The following is a 12,004-nucleotide window of genomic DNA, read 5'->3' on the forward strand; positions in this document are numbered from 1 at the left end:
CATTAGAACAACATGCATTCCCAAATGCTTAACATGCCATCACATAACAAGTGGAAAAAATTATTTGTCTTTGAGTCACAGTTCATCATAAACAACATCTAGGTTCCTGTGACACAAATATATACATTTATCACTGAGCATTTATAACCTGGAAGATATAAAATAACCCCAGACCATTCACCAATCCCTTGATAAATACCACTGCTGTAAATTTTCAGATTCTAGCTGTACAGCCTTCAAAATAAAATATTTGTTAGTATCCCTTTACCCTTTCTGAATGTTTTAAAGCCTAATTTAAATAAAAAACCCCAAATTTTTCACTTCAGCAGGAATAAAACATTAGAGCTGATTTTCAAAGTGCCTGATAACCATAACTTGAATACATGAGACAGCAGAGAGAACTTTTGCCATATACACAGCTTTTATCTCTTACATTCGTTATGTAAATTGCAAAGAACAGAATAACAAAGCATCATGCACAAGTTTTCAGCATGAGTTTTTAGCTACTGTGCATGCATAAAGATGAAAGGAGGCCAAATAAATAGCATTACAATTTTTCAAGCTTTTATAAAACTTACCCTTGCTCATCAGAAAGCTTTTGAAACAGTCTGAGAAATCAGAAACCAAAAAAAGAAAAGATTCAGTGTCTTGATATTGATAACAAAATTAACACCATTAGTAGACCAGCACTCTAAGTGATGGGGAAACTGAAAGCTTGGGAACCAGCCAGAATGGAATAGCACATCAGGAATTGGACACCAGTCAAAAAACACACCAGGACTTGCATGATGGGCAAAGTTGGGCAGGACTGTCAGAACAAGGCTGCCTGCAAGTTTCCAACACTTTTCATTTAGCAATGCTGCACAAATAGAGCCTTGTATTATTTCTGCACCACTTATTCAAGTGGTGCTGAACAGCATGATGCTCAAAAGAGACTCATTTCAAGAAATTAAAATTAATGCCAGCTTGAGTCCCAACAAAAAGTGTGGTTGACAGAGGTTGTTTTCTTGCTACTTCAACCATTTCTGATACTAACTGAAAGTAATACTTGATGTGTACCAGAATAAAAGACCCTACATAGAAGTTAAGTGCATTAATCCTTGAACACAACTAATCCAGGGCAATTCAAGAGGATTTTTAGTGTTCTTGAATATGAGTATTTTTTACTATAGCTATTTAATTCTACTTAATGAATTTTTAAAACATGCGATATTTTCCAAGCACTTCAGAAATATTTCTCAGTGAAGCTCAAACTTTGTTAACAGTATTAAGCTTAAAAATTAAATGCAGCAACATCAAAATGCCAACTGGAACACAGAAGTGTCTTAGTCACAAAGTAATGATGCACAGCTGGGAGATCTGCAACTTGCAATGCCGTATTTTCAGAGCTAAGTAAACATTTTGAACCCCACTCTCCCCCAGTAAATACAAAATTCAAAGGAGAGATAGGAAGTACTTATGAAACAGTATTTAGTCAGACAACAGAAATTTTGAGGATACCGGGAAAGAAACAGAGGAAAGAATGAATTGAGATTGTATGAAATAGAGGGATAGTACTAGCAGAATAAAATATGCCATGGTGGACTTTAATATTAAATAGATGCACAATTTGCATGCACCATGACTTTGGGCAGGCAAAACACTTTTTTTGTTTTTCACTTCATGTAATCATCTAAGACCTGTGGCAGGAGAGTTTACAAGCATTTTTAAACTTAGGTGCAAGCAAGAATATCAGAATGCCCGTTTCCAGAATTTGTCTTTAAAGCATTCACGTGTTTCAGAAATGTTGCTACTTATTATCTTGTAGAATAAAAGAAAATATTTCTAGCCTCCATAGTCTTTTGAATAATCACTGTTCAACCATGGAAAGAAATTAATGCAGCCTGAGGGAATGATAACCCATTTCCTCCAAAGTGGCAGCCTAAAACTAGAAAAGTTTATAATTTTTTTGTTGAAAATATGGTATTGCATTCATGAGCTTCTACTCAAAGCAAATAAAAAGCTTGTTCAAGGACGACACGAACAAACAGCAGATTGGCACTCTATGAATGGTTCAGCACAGGATGATGCTTTTCTGAATGGGAAGGGTTCAAGGGCACTCTATCTGTGCAGGACACAACCTGACCTCTCCACCATCTGCCGTTTCTTGTGTCTAACTTTGCTGGCCTCCCTGATTGCTTCCCACTTCTTCCAGTCTTCTTCACTGCATGGACCTGGGATGAAATTTACAGGCTGGACATTGCTTCCCACTTTCCAAGATTCAATCTTGCGGGTCAGCATATCGTCCTTCTTATGGTGTAAAGATGGTGACAGCACTCTGCCATTGCTCTTCCTTTCCTCTGGTATGGTGTTTTTTTCAAGTAAACACAGAAATTTGGACCGTATCTCTTCCGGGAGACTCCATGGATCAGGAAACAGTGCTGGGTGATACTTGTCGGGAGCACCTGATAAAGGCACCTCTTTTTTTTGAGAGAGGACTTTACGAAAAATCATGTCATCCTTTTCCAAATCTGGAATCACAGTTTGGCCCTCTCTGGGCTGCAGAATTATCTCACCCTCTAGAGGAGGCTCCTGCTCAGAGAATTTCTTTAAATACCGGGGGTCTTGAAGAACAACTTGATTCACATGGAAAGCCCCAGTTTTCCGAACGAACAAATCATCATTTTCCAAATCTGGATATAGATATCCATTTTCCTCATCTCCTTGCTTGCCTCCTGGTATAAAGGAAACATTCTTTCTACATTTTATGAGCCTAGGGCCAGAAGTAGGATCAATTCTGGTCTCCATTTCAGAAGACATGTAGTCAGTGTATTTTTGCAGGGCCTGAAGTAACGAAAACTGACTGAAGCATATAAAACAAAAGGAGGGAAGTAAAAATATCATTAACTAGCAAGAGACAAGCAGATCACAACGTATTGCAATATACATTTGGTTTAGACTTGCAGTATCCCAATAAGAATGACGACACCACTTGGCATTCACCACCACTGACAGTAGCGCAGCACACGCCAACCAAGGCAAAGGTATCCTGGCATCCTAACCTGCTCAGAAACATCACACTTACATGCTCACACACAAAGCCAGTAATCCTATGCAGCATGTTACACTTTCACATTTACACGTTTCAGAAGGCCAGCAACTTATGGCTACATTAAAAGAGAAAAAAAACCCAAACCCAACAAACCAGCAAAACGGTAATAACCAGAAAAGCACATCACTGGAAGTGGTTTCATTTCATTTAGCTGTTGCATATCCAGCCATTTCTTTTTGATGCATCAAAAGAACAGCTCATGCAGCAGTATCAACCTGGGCTGATCAGAAGACTCCAAGATTTTTCCTTCTGCAATCTGTGACAATGAGCTTCCCAAATATTCAGCAGTTGGCTTATAATTCTGATCCCTTCTGCAGCTACTGTTCCAGTCAAAACTTGGTCTTGTTTGATTAGCAACAATGGTACAGCCTTGTTTGTAAGCAAATTCCTCATCCTCAGAATCTGATCTCTTTCTACTGTGCAGCAGCACAAAGAATGAGCAGAGGAGAAAGAAAAAAAAACAAAACATGAAGTCTACTCACTGAGTAAAATGCACAGTGGCAACAGTGCAATAGTATTTTTCAAGTGCAAAAGAATATTTCAGTTGTTTTCAGAAAAAAAGAAAAAGGAATAAAACACATCCTGCTGCTACACTGGAAATGTAAATTAAAAAATTAAAAGTCACAGAACTACACTTTATTTAGGCTTTGCACACAGGAGAGAAACAGGCATGCATGAAAACGCACCTGAACCCTTGAATCTCTTTATACCAGGGTTTGAAAGAGGATTTCTTGATTTTTTTCCATAGCAATTCTTCCTCTGGAGTCCAAAACTTAGGAAGAAATTTGTCAAAAGCAACAACTGTATTTGGTGCTGAAGAACTTAGCTTGCGAAAATAGAGATCATCTTTTTCAATGTTTGGGATGCCTACTTCTTCCTCGTCCTCATCAAAATACCCAGATAATTTTGAAGGATTTTTAACTCTTGGTTTGTTTTCCTCTTTAGTATCCAATTGCCTCTGCCTCCTCTGGTTACTGTTCAAAATATCCAATCGGTTAAGATATTTTAGGAGCAACTTGACATAAGGAATGCAAAAAGACATGCTTTTTGGCTCAGGAGCTCAGCCTTGTGAATGAAGCATATTAGTTCTCAATTTCATCACTGCAGCACCAGAAAAAATAAGATACATTAAATAAAAAAAAAATTAAAAGAAGTTAAACGGTTATATAGCATCCTATCTCCTCTGACAAAAATACAAAATTTGACAGAAAAAGCATATCAAATTATAAGCTGTGTTAAAATGCCGATTAGAAGACTAACTTTATGGAGTTATTTTTGGGCTGCTATTTAGGTAAGGCAATAGTTACTGGATCTTGGATTAGTATCTCTGACCTCAGTGGTTCAAGCATTGCAGCTAGTGGACCAGCTGGATAACTTTCTTGCGAGCAAGATTTAGGAGAGTCATTGCGCAACATGAAACGATGTCCAGGTGCAGCAGAGCTTACAGGGCTCTTTTTGACTAGAAATCTACGATTTGCTAAGTCATCCAAAACAATGTCAGGCAGCCTTCTTTCATCTTCTGAATCAGAGCCACTGTCATACTCATAGATGATCTGGAGGGAAGCTGGATTTGTGAGCCCACACTCTGCTCTGCTATTTTGGCATGAAGCTACAGGATTCGTGTCACGTCCACTGAGGTTGACCGAAAGAGGAATAGAATGAAGACAGTGAAGTCACGAAGGTAATGGTGAAACTCAAGAACTGCCCATTACTCTCTGAATGCCCACTGATCTGAATGCATCAAGAAGCCGGACAACTGAAATTCATCACTATATTTTGGAAGCTTTAACAAGCAACTAAAACCATAGGTCTATCTCTCATGAACTTGCATTTAAGACCATTTAAATACATTTGGAGTCTGGCCAGCTTCAAAACATTACTCAAACATCCAAAAAAAAAAAAAGCAAAAAACCAAAACCAAACCACACAACCACACCAAAACGTCCCCCTTCAATAAAACATGGAAAAACAAATACTTGACTTTTTATTGGAGCAAGAACAGCTTTTCTTTAACTAATAAAGAAGTAACTTATTTTAAAAATTCTAAATCAAAGCCCACTTTACTAAGACCACATGCCAGTACCTTGAAAATGTTCCATCTGACTCAGTGAAAACAGGACTTGCCCAGCTCCTCCTGTTGTCCTCATTCTTCTCTGACCTCTTCTTCCTTAAAGGTGCTGGCACGTATGCTGTCTGCTTGTTTTTGTTGGGTAAGAAACGGTTGAAGTCAGTGGTAGGTTTTGGTTCAATCACAGAAATCCTACGGTAAGACCTGTCATCCTTGTGGGAGTCATGCATTTTGGAAGGCAGTTCCGAGTCTGTGTCACTGTCGCAACCTTAGAAAAGAAAGTAGAAGAAAGGGAAGATACAAACATCATTCTCTAGACATGTGCTTGTAGCTAAAACTTAGATCAAAGTCTTCTAAAATCACTTTATCTCTGTATTTGAGATGTTTCAGCTGCAAATTTGCTGAGCTACTGACAGAACAGTGAGAGAGGTATTTTTAGAAGTCTGTGGCAAAGCTATGATAAGATCCATTAAACTCAGTTTGGTTTGCATTATCCTCCTGCATTTGTTCCATTCTTTCATTATCACTGCTCCCTGCAGGAAACAAACTGCTGGCCTCCAGACTGAAGACAAAAAACTGCACAGAAATTTTTTAATTAAATAGTAACTGCAAGACAAATTTACTAACAAAGACAAGTTAACAGCAAATAATATAGCAATGTGCTCATCTCACCAGATGAACATCCAGTAGAAGCCCAGGGTACATCACATATGTAACATGGCTAAATGTTGCCTTGCATAGATCAGCAATGCTCCATGGAGCCTCTGCTCAATGATTTTGTTGTTCACATGAAAAAAAATCCAAAACCTCACAATTTTTTTGACTTTGGACTACAAGTTGGTATTGAACTTTAAAACCAGCAAAGAAACACAGGCTAGAGTGCTGCTTTAGGGTTCCAATCCTGTTACCTTTATTTTCATGACAAACTACTAAAAGTAACAAATATTGTTCAGTATTTAACCTGCAGGGGAAAACCTTATTGAATATTCACAAATGAAGTAAAGACATAGTGGTTTGACAGAGCCACACTAAGAACATGGCAAGAAACTTTTGCAACTGGACAATTTTAGGTGATCCCATCCAGATCTAATTCCTAGCAATTTCCCTTACAGAACTATGGGAATATACCCTGGCCACACACACCCCCTAAATCTGTCAATGAGGGCAAGAGTTTCAGCAATCCTTCTTCCTAAGAAGATCTGTGTGAGCAGTGCTTTTTTCCTACCAACAGTTAGAGGTCAATATTTGCTTAAGCAAAATGCAACTGCAGGAGTTACAAAACTAGATTTGACTTTCAAGCTGATTTAAGTACTGGATATCCAAGTATCAGGTCCATACATTGTCTTCTCCCACACTCATAAGCTACATGTCAATAAAAGATTTTAGAGAGGAAAACATACCTTCACTGCCACCTTTCAAGGTTATATCTGATGAAAAGCTTGTGCAGGATCTTGAACCAAGAGAGTCTAAGCTATCAAAGGAATCGTCTCTTTTATGAGTGGCTGAAGATGAAAAGGGCTCTCCTCGGTCAACGTACCAAATGTCACCGTACCCACTATCTCTCCCACTTCTGCACGGTTGGCTGGACTCTTCAAGTGCCTACAAGAGTAAGTTTTGAAAGGTCTTTTTCAATAATTTAAGGTGGAAATGTTACTCATGAGCATTTTGAATTCAAAAACTTCAGCAAAGACTACGGCAAACCCTAAAATACATACACAACAACATATACAACAGCTTGAACAGGAGGCTTGATATTTAAATTTTCTTAAATTTCTTTAAAATATTTTAAATATCTTAGATCTGTTTCATCTCAGCCAAAGAGGATTGAGATAGGGCTCTTCACAATCTACCACGTCAATTAGAGCGGATGAATTCTGAAATTCATACGGGTAGCAGAAGAACCAATGTAAGCTAAAAATCATTCCTTTCATATGGAACTTGATAGCAAGCAAAACAAATAAAACAAATTACTATGTTCTCCAATCTAAGAAGGAAATTAAACCCCCCAAGAGACTGTTTAGAATTGCTGCTGTATAACAAACTATAAACTTCAGGCTCTTCGTTTAGCTTCATTTTTTGGATTCCTTACCTTGGTCAATGCTTGCCCTAATAACTTCTCAAATGCTTTAAGATTGAGGTATGGACCATTATAATCAGGGTCACTTTGAGCTTTTCTCCCAAGCCAGTATAATGTAATCAAAACCTAAAAACAATCAGAAAAAAAAAAAACAACACGAATACAAACTTAATTACATTCCTCTCATGCCATGTGCCAGTGTAAAAGAATCTCAGCATGCTGTTAGAGATGTTTCCATAATGAACTGCAAAATCTTGCATACGGTATTAGCTAAGATTGCCACCAAAACCAATTAATGAGTATCATGATGCATCCCATATCTCAAGTAAGCAGATGTAAGTACTGTTTTCAATTATTACAATGATTTGGGAAAGTAAGCTCCACATAGATATCATTGTAAAATGGTATTAATTTGCATCAGATTAATAAATCAACAGCAGAAGAACAAGGTAAATATGATGGTACCATAAACAGAAGCATTTAAAAATAATTAATCACAATTAATGTGCAACTGTCTTACATTTTTCACTCTTCTGTTGGTTTCCTCTGGTCTGAAGCAGGGCAGAGAATGAGAAAAAGAAAAGAAAATGTTTTAAAATTGCTGACTTAAAATTCAATTATTATTCAAGGTGTAAAAAGTTTCAAGACCAATTACCAGTCACTATAAAATATGCAACTATGACTGCTCCAAAAGAAATAAGAAGCATTTCACTTTAAATACAGTCATAACTCTACTATTTCAATTGTTACATGTAAAGTGAGAAGCTAGACAATCTGTTATAGTTTCAGTTTTGCAAGGTACACTGAAAGGCTCTAGGCATTTTTAATTAGCTCTCATTCAGTTACCAACAAAATAGAAGCAGAAAACAAGCTATTGACTTTGGGAAATATAGCCTCTATAGCCAGGGAGATCACAGAATGGTTTGGGTTGGAAGGGCCCTTAAAGATCATCTACTTCCAACCCCTGTGCCATGGGCAGGGACACCTTCCACTAGACCAGGTTGCTCAGAGCTCCATCCAGCCTGGCTTTGGAACCTTTACAGTGACGGGGTAGCCACTGTTTGTCTGGACAATCCATGCCAGTGCCTCCCTACCATCAGAGTAGAGAATTTCTTCCCAACAGCCAATCTAAACTGACCTTCTCAGCTCAGTCATTCCCCCTTGGTCCTCTCCCTATATGTCCCTGTAAAAAGCCCCTCTCAAGATTTCTTGTAGGCTCACTTTAGCTGCTGGAAGGCTGATACAAGGTCTCCCTTGAGCTTTCTCTTTTCCAGCCTGAATAACCACAGATTTTCAATTCCATATGAAAGGAGATACAAGTGTAGTTTTTTTTCCCTGATTGTATTGTTTTATAAAGTATTTGCCTTAGACAACAACAGAGAACACTTTAGCCAAGAGTAAACTTTTCAGACCAAAAAATAAGAAACAAACTGGGACATCTGGAGAGAGATGATGTAGGGCTGACAGGTTGGGTTTGGATTTTTTTATACAAATACATGTTTTCCAAAATTATTAAATACATATGCAATCACTAACAATAGGAAACTTTTATATATATACACCCAGTCTGCAGCACACCTTGGAAATATACCAACAGACACTCATAAAGGTTCTGTTCTCCTCCTGCTCATTTTAAGAGCAAGAAGAAGAAACTTCTCGAACAAAAGCCTCCTAGTCCCCAGGTGTAAATATTCAGGGCTGGACTGCAGACAGTGGTTGAACAACATTGCTGCCTGCAGCACCAGCAGTTACGGAAGAGCAAATGGCTTAAATACACCAAAACAACTCTCCACCTGCCCCAGACATTTATTTGGAGCTCATTCAGCTGCAAACTTCACACACAGCACAGTTAAGGGGTTCAAACAGAAAATTAGAGACTACACATACAACAGCAGAAAAACATATTCAGAACTCCCTAATATGCCAGACCAAAAATGTATCAAGGTACTTACCCTGTTTCTGTTTGTCTAGGAACACAGTAGTCAAAGATTACAGGAAAAAAAGGAGAATAAACCATTCAGGGAACAGTTACGAATTAGTGTAATGAGGACAGGGCCTGGTCAGCCTAAGCGCCACTCTTCATGGAAATGGAATAGTCAATGGGACGTGACAAGCATCAGGGACACAGACCGTCCCTTCCCTCCTCCTCTTTCTTCCCATTTTGAGAGCACCCTCTCCCACTCAGTGGCTGTAATTGCCTTGCCATCCCCAGACGATGATGAAATCAGGCTATCAGGGACATAAAGTCCTGAGATGGGTCTGACCTGCACAGTCCTTGCCTGCAGCTTCTGTAGTATCTCATGCCAGAGATGCTTCTGGCTTTATAGCCAGTGACCTCTTTCCCACAGATAAGGAAAACCCTCCTCCTTTAATGTGAAATACTTACACTTTTTTGTTTGTTTTTAATCCCTTCCAAAACCCACTGCTATTTGTTATTCACTCGAGACTATTTCTGAAGAAAAAAAAAATCCCCCTTTTTTCCAGTAGGCTAATTTTTTTTGCCAGTGTCCATGTGGCAGGGCACGCCATAGCTGTGACCTAAGGTGCTATTAGAGATGGGGTTGATTTCCCAAACAGAGAATGGAAAACTACTCTTACATCAACATCACACTTCTTATACCCAGTGGAGAGCATTTTAAAGTTTAGCATTCGTTACTCTCAACGCCTTTTGTTAGCAGATTTTCTGCTTTTGTTTGCAACTATAAAAGCAGAGCATCCTTGCAAAGGATGCCTTAAAGTTTGCTCCCAAACTTCAGCAGCCCAGTAAGGAGTGGAAAACTTTGCCCTTAGCTGGCAGGAGCATGTATCCAAAAGGCTGTCAGCCTTCATGTACACCAGAGCTTGAAGACTGAACACAATGATGTCCACTTCTGCTTTCCTTGAGACCTCTGGGATTTCAGTCAACTGTTCTGCAACAGGAGCAATAGCAATAGTTGTCTTTATATTTCAATAAAATTTCCTTACTGAAATAACCACAAATACACTAGACCTGTGTACTTGGAGTAAAACCAACGCAAAACTAAGGACATTCAGGTAAACAAGTCAGCTTGAGACCAAAAATGCAGGCAGGGAGATATTTCACAGACTTGAATGACCAACCCTGCTTCATTCCTGTTTCTTCTGCTAACAACAGAAGTAAACAGACACGTTGTTTCCTCTTCATTCGTAAAGTTTCTTCACTTGCATTACTACTTCCTTCTCTGAACTGCATCTATTGGTTTCTAAACCATTTCAACAACTTGTCATGGTAGATACAGTCTGAGCAGAGGAGGACAAGAAAAAAGCCAAGAGAAACCCTGTTGATTTAGTACAGTGTTCCTCATTTTTATATGCATGTATTAATTATTTGGTACTTAACCAAGGAAAAGGATGGCTCTGAATGATGAATGTACTGTTCTAAAATCTGTTAAATAATAGGTATATAATTTTATTTGGTCAAAAGAATCCTGACTAAAGAAGCAATATTTACCTACCCTACTGGAAAGTCTTAAAAATAATTTTTGACCTACGAATCTCACAGCTACATCTTCTCTGAGGCATGCAACTTGCAAAAGATGTAGTTTGGATCTGCTTGCTAACATTCTCTGTGTGAAATAAGAGCCTTTAAAGCCTTTTATATGTACAACCTGTACAAGCTCATCTGTGTTTAGTTGCACATGCCATTGCCCAATTCCCCTCCAGGACGCTCCATTTAAAATATCTATTGAGTGGATACCTATTGGTTAGAAGTGTGATACAAACTGAAGAGCTTTTAGGAGCAATTAATTTTTCCTGTAAGTATCTAAATAGAAAAAAGACAAGGCTTTTAACTCAATTGTAGTAAAAGAAAGCACAAAATGGAACAATTCTACTACACAGAAGTTCTTGATGAAGCGCTACAAAAATGCAACTGCTGTGAAATCTATGCAAATTATTCATCTGGGGTCTTGACTATAACTTGGAACAACTGTAGTTCATAGGAGGGGACAAGATAGAGGCACCAACCTCAAACATAGAAAATTCTTTGCTGCTGGAAGAGGAGGCATGACCCTACAACTCTTCTGACAAACTGTTACCCTAACAGCTCCTGCTCCTAAGCTCCTGCTCTCACCTTCAACTCCCTTTTGCAATCCTGGCTCTAAACACACAGGGCTCCAACACTCAGTTTTTCACGCTGTATTTGAATAAGCCATTTAGAAGGTGGAGTACAAGAACTTCAGCAATGCAGCCTTTAAGCTTTTTAAAGAACATTGGACACTTACAGCCTTATTTTAAACATAAGTCTATAGCACTGAAATATGCACGTGACTGCTTTTAGAGAAATTTCTCATACAACAGCTAACTTAGGAACTGATGGAGTAGCTCACTTGCTAAAGTATCTTCATCAATGCAAATAAATGCCAATACTATATTTGGTTACTGTGAAAGAAGTCTGCTTTTTCCTGTTTTCATTCAAAGTTGTCATAGATCCCAGTTGATGCTAATCATATTCTTTATAAATACTGGTGTAACACAATTTCTGGTTTGAATAGGTGAATACCTTTACACTGAAAGTTTTAGGTGGGCTGCTGCTTTGCTTTGGAGGGCACAGCAAAGGTTGCATCTTAAAATTAATCTGCTGAAAGAATTCAGTTCCTTCCCACATGACAATGCAACACTACTTATTAAATCACTTTGTGTATTTTTAAACATTAACTTCTATGTCTTCCCACGGGTTTTTTGTATCTGCTTTCATTAACAATATAACTTTGTTAAAGATGTCTGAACTAAGCAAAGAAAGCTGCTAAGT

At 38.3% G+C, this 12,004-nt stretch overlaps 1 protein-coding gene across 14 annotated transcripts in view; it reads right to left on the minus strand.

The window, feature by feature from the left end:
* LMO7 (LIM domain 7) overlaps window positions 1–12,004 on the minus strand; it is a 132,439-nt gene that overhangs the window by 37,824 nt on the left and 82,611 nt on the right. For 10 of the 14 annotated variants that reach the window (XM_058831125.1, XM_058831133.1, XM_058831120.1 and 7 more), the window contains 9 exons: window positions 7,757–7,787; window positions 7,249–7,362; window positions 6,560–6,758; window positions 5,175–5,427; window positions 4,424–4,723; window positions 3,778–4,065; window positions 3,307–3,507; window positions 2,126–2,842; window positions 579–608 (listed from right to left, as the gene is read on the minus strand). In XM_058831125.1, the coding sequence (XP_058687108.1) occupies window positions 579–608; window positions 2,126–2,842; window positions 3,307–3,507; window positions 3,778–4,065; window positions 4,424–4,723; window positions 5,175–5,427; window positions 6,560–6,758; window positions 7,249–7,362; window positions 7,757–7,787 (2,133 nt within the window). Of the gene's footprint in view, window positions 1–578; window positions 609–2,125; window positions 2,843–3,306; window positions 3,508–3,777; window positions 4,066–4,423; window positions 4,724–5,174; window positions 5,428–6,559; window positions 6,759–7,248; window positions 7,363–7,756; window positions 7,788–9,188; window positions 9,431–12,004 lie in introns of those variants that run through there. The other 4 variants (XM_058831168.1, XM_058831195.1, XM_058831204.1 and 1 more) reach the window with 4 other exon arrangements.

The sequence above is a fragment of the Poecile atricapillus genome, chromosome 1, assembly GCF_030490865.1.
Source record: "Poecile atricapillus isolate bPoeAtr1 chromosome 1, bPoeAtr1.hap1, whole genome shotgun sequence".
NCBI lineage: Eukaryota > Metazoa > Chordata > Aves > Passeriformes > Paridae > Poecile > Poecile atricapillus.